The 12,459-nt window shown below is 39.0% G+C and overlaps 2 protein-coding genes across 2 annotated transcripts in view; both read left to right on the top strand.

The window, feature by feature from the left end:
* The window catches only part of Galntl6 (polypeptide N-acetylgalactosaminyltransferase like 6), a 1,029,419-nt gene that overhangs the window by 175,050 nt on the left and 841,910 nt on the right, over positions 1-12,459 (top strand). The window lies entirely within an intron of this gene.
* Positions 10,891-12,161, top strand: LOC126513446 (myeloid-associated differentiation marker-like). The gene is given in 2 exon segments (XM_050161829.1): positions 10,891-11,856; positions 12,093-12,161. Coding segments are annotated over 2 exon segments (1,035 nt in total).

Below are 12,459 nucleotides of genomic sequence, written 5' to 3'. Positions count from 1 at the left end.
TATATATTTGAAGGGTATTTATTACATTGGCTTCAGGGATATGGTCTGGGTTGTCCACCAATGCCTTTCTTCCATGAGAAAGATAGAGATCCCTGTAATTGTTCAAGTCAAGAGGATGGATATCTAATCAGTTCCTGATTCTCCCTAGTCCCAGAGTATTCCTAGATTTCTGTAAGTCCCTGCTCTTTAGTCTAAGTAGGAGTCACCTAGAAGTTGCTTTTAATACCTGTGAAAGAACCCATCAACAAGACAGGAGACAGGTTAACCTTAACAAAATGAGTGAGATCAAGGAGACAAAGAAAAAAAAACCACAATGTTTTCTTGACCCATGGCTTCTGCCTAGGCTGGCATGAGAAACTATTACCCACATTTTTTGGATAGGTCCTGTGCTCCAAATAATCTGCTCAAGGAAATCCCTCATACGAGTGAACAGTTGCTTGTTTATTTATGGTTGATTCCAGATGCAGGCCAATAAACAACCAAGTTTAGCCATCAGACCCCTGAATAATTAGTATAATTTCCTTTCTTACATTTAGTATAACATAAACTATGATGATTTGAACAAATCTTTAAATATTTAGAGATACAACTATGTAGGTTACAACATAAAACAAGTAGAGTTCAGACAATTTAGTGTCTTCATAATGAAGAACATATACCTGGGGTTGTCTTCTGTCCCTACTATTCTGCGTTTCCTTCTTTCCTTCAGTCCCTCTCTCTTTCCTTCTATCCTTCTTTCTTTCTTTCCTTTCTTTCTTGGTTAAATATTTTAGCTTTGATAGAATTAATGTTTCTTTTGTTTATTGCTTTTTCTTTCTTTCAATTCACCAAATTTCTTTTTTCAAAAGTCCAAGAAAATAAATCCAATCCTTTTTTTCTAGGGGTGGAAGGCAGTGGGGTTTCCCTTTAACTCCTTACCATGTCTACTGGCATTGACATTGTCCTGGTCTTCTCTGGGCAGCCACATGGATAAGGTATTATGGTTGGAGCTTCTGTGCATTTCCAGAAAACTCAGTCTGACAGCAGACTTCCTTCTGTTCTGGCTCTATCCATCTATCTAACCCTTCTTCCCTGCAGTTCCTTGTGATTTAAGTTGAGTTGTGTTGAAAATGTATTGACCCAGGCTGAGAAAGTTAGGAGCTGCCAGGGATGAGTCCTTCAATTGGCTATCCAAGGAATGTAAAATTGCTCACTCCAAAAACTGTATGCACTAATAGCAATGAACGACTCAGGAGGTTGTTATTTATATAATTATGCTTTATATATGTGCATATGTGTAACAGTAATAATGAAAATGGGGTTATAATTTGAGAGGAAGAGAGGGGGATGGGGGGGTTGGAAGAAGGAGACATGGAAGGGATTAGCAGGAAAAAAGGAAAGGAAGGAAGTGATTTACTTATATTTTATTAAAATGTAATAGTATTAAGAATAGAAAGTAAACCTAGCATGCGATGTGGAGCAAGTCAGTCAGCTGTGCTTACTCTACCGTGTTCTCTGCTTCAGTTCCTGACTCCGGTTTCCTGTATTCCTGCCCTGACTTCCCTCAGTTCTGGGTTATAAGCTGTGAGCTGAAGTAAAGCCTTCTCTCCAAATTTCCGCAGTCCCATACACTTTGCTTTGACCAGCCTGATGAAAATAGAGGGAAATGAAGGCACAAAACAGATGATTTTTATTTCTCATCAGCTTGACTGTGGTTAGTTTGTGTCACACTAAAGCAATTCACTGAAGCAAGTTGAGAGACATCTGACTTTTACAGACATCCAAAATAAGAGACATTTAAATATTATTGGCTTATTTCCCCTAGTCATTAAGACATTCTATTATCTTCTATAATAGAACCTGATGTCAAATATTTATAGTGACCAGTGTTTTATATTTCTTTTCATTAAAATGAGCTATCATAAAATCTAGTATGGCCTCTATCATAAAATCAGGTCATGTTTTATGAATATTTTACTTCCTTTGAACTTTTCGTGAGGAAATAATGACCTTGCAAGTTCCTGGTAGCAGTACAGCACTGAAACACAAAGGCCACTGCCTCTGTCATTAATCACGCCAGGTGACTGCCTAGAGCTACCACTGGCTTTTCACAGGAAAAAAAGAAGGAGATAGAGAAATGTGAAACTATTCCTTATCAGTTGCTCTATCATAACAAAACATCTAGATGGTGGAAACCTATCCAGCACTCAGCATTTGTTTTCATCTTATTTTCAATAGGCAGTTGACATGGTTTTTCGTTGAGCCTCTGTCAGATTGAAATCAATATACTAAGTCAGGCAATTGGAATTTAATGACCCAACTGCTAAATATTGCTTCAGTATATTATCCTTTTATTGAGCAGTAGAGATATAATTCATGCAGAATCTCAGCAGGATTGTCCTAAATAAGTGAGCTTGTATCCCTTGTGTTTTAGGTTCATAGCACTAATTTTAGAAGTTTCAAGAAGGCATTCAAAAGTTAGGGAAAAGTCAATTAAATAAAAAGTTTCTTTCTTTATATGAGAAATCTTTCTTTCTAGAGCAGAATAAGGACTAGACCATCCAAAATATTCAGAATTAAAATAAATAGAGAAATCACTAGTTTTAATTTTAGACAGGAGTAAAATATAGTCTGGAGAATCTAAGTCCTTGACTTTTAGTAAACACATATATTCAAAATTAAAAATGCAATGGGACTTTTAATTTAAAAAAAAGAAATTAGGAATCAAGTCACTTGCTCATTCACAATATTGTGTCTAAATTTTTATGGTATCCACGAGGGCATATATAGATAAAAATACTGATAGACAGAGGGGTGGATGGATAGATGGATGGATGGATGGATGGATGCATGCATGCATGCATGGATGGAGGCATGGATGGAGAGATGCTGGTTCTCATCTTTCCTAATGCTGTGATTCTTTAATACAGATCCTAAAGCTATTGTGTTGACCCCAACTGTAAAATTATTTTCTTTGCTACTTGGTGGTAATTTTTCTACTGTTATAAATTATAACTTAATGATCCAGATTTTCCAATGGCCTTAGGCAACTCTTCTGAAAGGTTATATGACTTCCAAAGGGGTCGTGTCCCACAGGTTGAAAACCTGCTTTAAAAAGAAATGTATGTTATTGCATAAATATGAAACCTTAATTGGTGCAGGAAAAGGCCATTGTGCCATAAAACATAATAGAGCGATAGAAGGTGTATGTGGTGCTGAAGCTATACCTTCTATATCTCTTCTATATTTCAATAGATATAATTTTCTTTGAATGAAAACAATTTTGCTTCTGATTATATAATTTAAAACATTATATAATATGTTGAAACATAACCTCTAAGGAAAATATATGTTTTTTATAATAAATTCATGTACATATGTATATAATTTTATTATTAATATTTAGAATAATCTTCCACATTCACACAACATCAAGAGATTCACATGTGGTATGTTTATATTTGTCCTTTATAATAAAAATTCTGCATTTGGTATTTCAAATTACTATAAACCAAGGAGGAGAGAAATAGCTGTATTATTCCAAGTTATTTAAATATAATAATTTTTTATGTAAAGTGAAATTGTGAGCATTCATGCATAATCAACAAATACATAATATCACTAAGCTGGACAAAATATTTCCATGACTAGACTTTAAAAGTAACACTAATAAATTTAGACTTCTCAAACCAACAGAATAATGAAAACTTCCAATACATGATGTGCCTAAGAACACACCTGGTCCATTACTGGTAGCTGTGGAGAAGGGTTTTACAATACATTAATGGCTACAACACCAGTAAAAGCATCGTCTGTGCTTAAAACATAAGCATTAAAATAACTTAAGTCTTTCCCATAAGCTTAGCTGTGGGATCTCCTAAATTCATGAGAAAAGAAGGACATAAGCCAGTGGTAACACTATCAAAGCAAGTAATAGGGCTGAAAGTACAGTTGAGTGCTCCCAGCAGATGAAGGTGTGAATTTCTCCATACATCAGCTTAATGGCAATATTTTCCACAAAGCGACATGGCACAGTCCTTTCATATTTCATGAGTTCTATTTGCCTGACTTCCAAATGCCGAGAGTGCTAGTGAACAGTGCCTTAATATTCATGGGATTTTCAGATGACTTTGACAGTTGTCAACTAGAGGAATGGCTTCATCAGGAAGGAATCTGACTTATGATTTCTGTCACACATAAAATCATGTAGTCATTCACATATGCATTCTCTCTAAAAGGTATTCTTTGCATAGTTATCTTCTATAAAAATTATACAGATATAAATCCTTTACGCAACAGAAAGACATCTCAAATACTACTTAGCATTACACTGAATACTCTAGTAAATTTTGCTAGCCCCAGACGTTTAAAAGTTACACTACTTTTACCAATGCAGTTTGAAAGACACAGTCCAGTAAGTGTCTTGAAACTTCTCATGAATATGCTTCATCACAGCACAGTTTGCACACGCATGGGGGCAATGTTTATCTTTACTCTTATATAATTCAAATACATATTTGATTGTTTAGTTTTAGACAAGATATGAGATCATCTCTGCCCATCTCAAAAGGTTTAAAGTCTGTTTCCTAGGCATCTTCTGAACATTTTGTCTGGAGAACTATATATATATATATATCCTGAAATTTCAGGCCATTGTTATCCATCTTTAAGGTTTATCATTTTTTTACACAGTGACAGTAATTAATTATACATTGAAAATATTTTGTTCAAACATATATACTTTAGTACAATAGGTTTTACTTCACTGTATTAACCTGAAATCTTATGAGTAGAGAGATTTGGTGCTATATTTATTGTGGTGTTTAATTAGACCTATCAGCTGTTTGGCCTCTTACTAAACTTAGTAATGCTTTAGTCTCAGCACATTATGGACATTGTCTTTATTCATTAGGTGACATAATCAACCCATTCTGTAGACGGAGTAAATTAAATAACCGGCTCAGGATTTCAGGGCCAGTGAACGGCTGAACTCTGGTGAGGACTTGGGTGATCTCACTCCACAGCCTGAGCTCTAATGGTACCGTGAACTTTCAGAATGTGAACCTCAAGGAGAACTTAGGGGACAGCCCTACCCCAGTTCTCTTCCCACGCCTTGCCACACATAAGTTCATTGCTAATGAGCAAAAGGTAAATTGTGCCCTGAAATACCCCCTGGAGATTTTATTCTTCCAACAATAGAACCTAATGCACAGATGACATGAAATTTTGGAGTTTGGTGTGACATTGTCTCTGGTTTTCATAGTTTAAAAATCCTTCTTTGAGTTTAAAGCAACAGAGTTACTGTGGCATCCCAGAGACTGCTGAGGTCGGTGCAGTAGTGATCTCAATGAACTATCCATTCTTGTTTCGCAGAATTTCACTATTGAATTTATCCTCCTAGGAAGACAAAATCCTGATGATGTAACAGATGGTAATACTTCAGCACGGCAGAGGTAGGGGTAACTTTATGAGTTAATATTGAGCATGGGCTACCTAAGGAATTCCACACTGCCTAGAGATACACAGCAAGACCCACTTTGAAAACAAACACAAATAAAATGTCAAGGAATGCGAACGTTTATGCTTCATTAAGAAAATGGCTACAGGAGGCTGTACTATTCTCCAAGCATCTGTGCTGTGATTTAGCATGGACCAAGTTATTCTCTCTGTGTTTGTAGCTGGTTGTTTAAAAATATAATTAACAGTTTGGAGATGGTGGCACATGCCTTTAGTCCTAGGACGCAGGAGGCAGAGGCAGGAGGATCTCTGTGAGTTTGAGGCCAGCCTGGTCTACAAGATCAAGTTCCAGAACAGCTAAGGCTGTCTCTAAACCCTGTCTCTAAACAAAATAAAACAAAACAAAAAACTCAAATTCTCAGATTGGAGCCACAAAAATCTTAAGTTACAAGAGGGCACAGGTGTCCGTGTTGTTCGCATTTCCCTAGCTGGCTCCTACCTCCTCTATTTGGATGTTCTTTCTAGGAACATCTAAGTTTTCTCATCCCCATTCCCTACTCACACCCAACCTACTAATTCACAAGAAGTCTACAGCGAGACCACAATTCTTTACCAGGAAACAAATGTCTTCCCATGTCTTTTTTGAGTAATGGGGGAGATGGAGACAGAATATTGCTAGCACCTCCTAGGACACCTAGAATTATGTAGGCATAGGCAGTGGTGAATAGGTGATGCTGTCTCAAGTTAGAAGATGAGGACCAACACTGGAGTCTGTCTTCTGAAGTCCACATAGTCTATGATATATGTGTATCTGCACACATAGACATATAAAAAACATATCATGCACACATTATTTTAAAGCAGAGTACTTTTATACTAATTGAAATCCTCTTATAATATATTTCATCACATTCATTGTTCTCTCACAACTCTTCTCAGATCCATCCCATTTCACACACACACACATCATTTTCTATATTTGCTTCATTTCTTATTTTTACTTTTAAACCATTAAGTTCAATTTGGTCTGCTCAATACACTTGGATTTGTGGTCATCCACTAAAATATTATTGGCATGCTGGGGCAGTAGCCAACAAATATCCACTTATGGTTGGAACATCATGACCAACTCCAAACTCTGACATGTGTATATCTTGTATACATTGCTTAAATGTGTTGAAATAGGAACGGCAGGGCTGCATCCCCAGCACCCGGCCATCCGCATGGCTAGCTTATGCCCAGAAATAATTACACGGAAACTGTATTCTTTCAAACACTGCTTGGCCCGGCTAGTTCCAGCTTCTCATTGGCTAGCTCTTACATATTGTTCTAACCCATTTCTAATATTCTGTGTAGCCCACGAGCTGGCTTACCAGGGAGGATCTTAACCTGCGTCTGTCTGGAGCGGGAGAATCATGGCAACTCCTCCACTAAGCTTCTTTTTCCCAGCATTCTCTTCTGTCTACTCCGCCTACCTAATTTTCTGTCCTATGAGGGCCGAGGCAGTTTCTTTATTATTACAAGACCCACCTCCATCATAAATGTCTGTTTGTTCACATGTAAAACTGTCTGTCATGTTCAGAAAAGATTGTTTCCTTGTTAACATCTACTACCTCTTCCACAATGACCAAGAGGTCGTGGAGATTAGTTTTGAAGGGAGAATAGGAAGATTGAAATGGAGTTTGGGAGGGGAGGGCAGTATAGACAAGCAAAAACAGAAAGGATGACTAATTTTAAAGATATTTTGAAAATATAATATGAATACCTACTGTTGTAGAAGCATCGTAAAATATGTACGTAAACATATGCCTATGTATAATATGAATATAAAATATTCAATAAACATATACAATATGAACAAAAAATATATATCCAATATGAATATAAGATGAGTCCAAATGAAGTTAACTTACAATAATAAATAAATAATAAAGAATGGTACAAGGAAGGGGTTATCTTTTTTTTTTAGATGGTGGCCAATGAGGTTGCATAACCTCCCAAACATTATCAGTTATTGGCCTTATTCTGGATTACCCTCAAGAATTTGATAATAAGATCTCCCTGAAAAGTCTACATTCTTGAGTCATGGGAAATGAAGAAATTAAGCTGGAACTTACATGGAAGATTCATCAATCCTGGTTAGCATTGATAATGCTGTGGTTGATACCAGAGGACAAATGTTATCATTAATCTCACTAATCTGTGAGCATTGTGAGCTGCAATAATGACTGATTTAGCAGGAAATGCCCATTGCTACAATAATGGCATGAATGTAATGGAGACAACCACCATTTCCCTATTTGTCTTAAGACTTATTCTAGGAGATAAAACAAGAACATGGCATGACTATTGTGGTTACAAGGACTTCACTTTTTTTGGGGGGGGGGTGTATTTTGTGACAGGATTTCTCTGTAGCTTTGGTGCCTGTCCTGGAACTAGCTCTTTTAGACCAGGCTGGTCTCAAACTCACAAAGATACACCTGCCTCTGCCTCCCAGGTGCTGGGATTAAGGGTATGTGCCACCACCGCCCATCTTGAGCTCACTTTTTTATCATAAACATTGAATTTTATGATAATTTTATTCCAGTTATGTTTATATTCAGATTTTTTTTAAGGACACGAATCTGGGTATAGGAGAAAGGGATAAAAGTTCTGACTAATAACAGAAGCTATAGTAACTCCAAGCTCCATAAACTAATAAAAATAAAATACATATTATTTATACATTTATATGTGCATATTTATAATACATATAATGTATGTCACTTAAGGTATGTTAGTCCCACATAAGAAACCAAGTAAACAAAAAGAGCCTAAATAACAGACATGTCACTCGCTTAAGGTGCCCTAATCCTCTGATGTCCTCAATCTCTATATCCCTCTCACCCAAGAAAGAAAAGAATAACTTTTGAAAAACTTATTTTTTGGAGAACAGTGTCACAAAACTGGGTTGAGCGCACAGGATAACTTGCAGTCCCTCTACTTTGGAGGTTGAGACAGGTGAATCAAGAGGCTAAGGCCAATCTTAGCTACATACCAGGTTCCAGGCTAACCTGAGCTAAATGAGATACTATCTTAAAAAACCATATAATAATAATAATGCTATGTAGTCATTTTATTGAATAATTAGAAAGATAAGTGATGTAAAATTTTGTATGTCTGAGAATGTCTTTGGGCTAACAGAATCCTATTTAAAAATTGAGACAGGAAGGACACCATCACTGACCCTTAGAAATAGCAGAGAGTGATCTTTGGTCACTCTTACGTAATTTTTAGACATAAAGCAAAGAACAACCAGCCTACAGTCCACAACCCCAGAGAAACTAGATAACAAACAGTACCCTATGGGAGACATTCATGGATCTACATAGGAAAGTGAAAAAGACAAGATCTCCTGAGTGAACGGGGAGTGTGGGAGGTACAGAAGAGGTTAGAAGGGGAGAGGGGAGAAAGAAAGGAGGGTAGAGAATAATGTATTTTATAGCTCAATAAAAACAATAAAAAACATGGAAAAAAATCATTTAAACAATTATACAAAAAGAAGCCATGTTGGATTTTTGCTTTGTTACACGTGTTTTTTTTTAATTTTGTTTTTGTTTGTTTATTTATTTTATCATTTAATACACAGAAAGAATAGGGAGAAAAGGCATCCATCTTTTGATTTCTTTAGTATGGACAAGTGTAGTTGGTTTTTAGTAAGAATGATAAAATTGTCGACCCATTTCCAAGTCTGTAGGTGTCCCTAGGCCTCCCTAGGCCTGTGCTTAAAGCTCCAGGCCAATGTTGTGCATTACTGACTGCCAGAGTATGTTTTTTTAAGGATTTAATCCAGTATTTATTCTATTTTCATGATGGTTTTCTGAAATCAGAATACAAGTCATAAGAACAATCTTTCTTGGCTCTCTGGCTCTACACTCTGGCTCCTCTGATGATCCTGTCTGTCTGACTGGTCCTTGCCATCCCCATTATCTTTCTTGTGGGAACGGTCTTGGCTTCGGCTGCACTTTCTAGACTTCTCTTTGCTAGGACTGTGTTCTCGTTTTGTTGTTGTTGTTTTGTTTTTGTTTTTGTTTTCAGTTTTTCAACAATGCCAGTTCTTCCTTGACTGCCGCTTCTACTTCTTTTGACTTTTCTTTGCTTTCGTTTTTATGTTTGCTTGACTTGTCTTTGCTCTTGCTCCGTTTCCCTGCATTTCTGCTTCTGCTTCTGTGTTTCCTCTCTCTGCTTCTACTTCTGCTGTGTTTTTTCTTGGAATCTTTTTTGTTGTCTCTGCGTCGCCTATCCTCGTCTTCTTTGTGCTTCTGGTCCTCTCCCTCACCCCTACTCCTCTGCTCCTTGGAGCGCTCTCTCTCCATCTCTCCTCTCTCTGGTCCCTTTCTCCTCTCTCCTTATCATAATCTCGATCTCGTCTTCGACCTCTCTCGTTTTCTTTCTCTCTTTCCCGATCCCTGTCTCTTCTATCCCCTTTCCTATCACGACTTCAACTGCGACTTCTCACACATGTTGAGCCCTGGGAGAAAGGAAGCAGGAAGACAGCTGGCTAGACGGGGATGTGCGGAGGGGTTCTAGGTGTTGGAACAGGAGGCATTGCTTCTACCGCTCTTCGCCTGTTATACAAATAATTCACCCTGAAGTTAATTCGAAAGCAAGTGATAGGTCTCATAACACATACAGATTTCTCTGTATATCAGAGCCCTTGGATTTATGTACATAAGGTATACACAACCCCTTACAGACTGGTTTGAGCCCTTCTTTGATGATGAGGAGGACCTAGATGTGAAAGCTGGCGGAGGTTGGGTAAAGACCACTGGAGAGATGCTTCGCTCCTTTCTCACAAAACTGGAGTGGTTTTCTTCATTGTTTCTAAGAATTCCAGTTCCAGTTCAGAAGAATATTGATCAACAAATTAAAATCTGCCCAAGGAAGATGAAGAAAGATGGCAAGGAAGGAGTTGAGGAGATAGACAGACATGGTGAGCGCCGGCGGTCCAGATCTCCAAGGAGATCACTGAGTCCACAGAGATCTCCAAGAAGATCAAGAAATCTTCGCCGGGAGGGCCGTGGATCTTCTAGTTTTGACAGAGAATTAGAAAGAGAGAAAGAATGACAGCGACTAGAGCGGGAAGCCAAAGAAAGAAAGAAGGAAAGGCGAAGATCCCGAAGTATTGATCGGAAGCCAGAGAATTTTTTTTCTTCTCAACTTAAAGGGGAAGTATGTGACCTACTTCCTGTTCCCAGCCCCTACTGCCTTTACTACACACCTTACTGCCTAAAACAAAGCTAGTGAGAACCCGTATGCTTTGGCAAGGATACCGTTTGAAAGGCCAACGGCCAGAGCAACTTCAGAAACCGTAGTCTGTCAACGAATTCTGACCAGCCATTTTCAAGGGTGTGATTCAGTCTCTCTTTACAATCCAGAAAGTCACAAACCGGAACAGTCAATTTTTCAGTCTAGATGTCCGTCTCACCAGTAACAGTGACCCACACCACCATCAAGACCTCGGCATCGCCAGGCCTGGAGTCTTTGACTATTGTGGGGTCCCCTCGGATACTGCTCCGACCCCTGGGCCTTCTCCGTCTGCTTGAGCTGTCATCTACGTGCTTGGCTTTCTCCCTAGTGGTCCATGGAGGTGCGTGGATTGGCTCCACGGGAAACTGGTGCATGTTCTCCTGGTGTTTCTGCTTCTGCATGACCCTGATGATCCTGAGCCTGGAGTTGGGTGGATTCCAGAGATGCTGCCCCCTGTCGTGGCTGAATTTCCCAAACATCTGTGCCAGCTACGCTCTCTTCTTCTGCCTGTCGTCTTCCATCATCTACCCTCTCACGTATATGCAGTTTTTAGAACATGGATATGTCAGAGAACACGCTGTGAGTGCCACAATCTTCTCCTGCATCTCCTGTGTGGCTTACGCAACGGAAGTGACCTGGACTCGGGCAAGGCCTGGTCAGACAAATGTCTACATGGCCACTGTGTCCGGGAGGCTGAAGGTCTTTGAGTCTTTCGTAGCCTGTATCATCTTTCTCTTAATCAGCGACCCAAGCCTGTACAACAACAGTCCTGCTCTGGAGTGGTGCGTGGCCGTGTATGCCATATGCTTCATCCTAACCATGGTGATCATCATAGTCAAAGTGGGGAATTACACCAACATTGTGCCCTTCAACTCCGCCTCCTTCTTGACAAGTGTGGCCTTCCTGTCCGTCATCTTCTACACTACAGCCGTCGTCCTCTGGCCCCTCTTCCAGTTCAATAAGGTGTTCCAGGGCCAGCCCCACAGAACAATGGATGTAACCTGTCAGTACAAGGCTCCCCACTCTGTGTGTGCCTGGGATCGCCGACTGGCCGTGGCCGTCATGACTGGTGTCAACCTCCTGGCTTATATGGTTGATTTTAAATACTCTATCTAGCTGGCGTTTGTCAAGGTCTGGAATTCACAAAGGGACACCTTGACATGCCCGTGCTGCAGCATCTTTGTTCTTGTTGTCCTCTGTTCTCCTGCCTGTTTCCTTTTTCTCCTTCTGGTTTATTTTCCTTCCCTTTCCTTTTCTGGTTTGTTTCTTTATCCCATTCTGCTCTGTTTCTGAGCTGTCTCCATAGCCCTTTGTTTCTTTGTCCCATCTTCATTTATCTATTAGTTTTCTTGTCTCTTGTTTTCCAGCCACCTCTTTCTCTTTCCTGGGAGAACCCTCAGATTTCTTCCTGTGTCTGTCCACAATTCCACTACTAAAGACTCTGACTATACAAATCCCAGACTTTTTGCAACTCGTCAGGCCAGGGGCCTAAGGGGCCTCTTGCCAAACTATGAAGAAATGTTGTTTTAACTTTCCAGGTTTCTTCTTTAAGCACTGTTATTCTTACCTTATATGTATCATATTCCCTCGGTTATAACTTAATTCATATTTCTAACTCCAACATTATCACATGTCGGTCCATGTCTCTCTTTCCAGAATTCCCCTTTGCTTGATTTATTACTATTGTATGGGTTTGATTTCAGATTTAATCTCCCAAATCTCATATGAAATACC

Source organism: Alexandromys fortis, unplaced genomic scaffold (genome assembly GCF_014885135.2).
Source record: "Alexandromys fortis isolate MF-2015 unplaced genomic scaffold, M_Fortis_MF-2015_v1.1 scaffold_137, whole genome shotgun sequence".
Lineage (NCBI taxonomy): Eukaryota > Metazoa > Chordata > Mammalia > Rodentia > Cricetidae > Alexandromys > Alexandromys fortis.
This window is presented reverse-complemented; position numbering and strand designations above follow the sequence as displayed.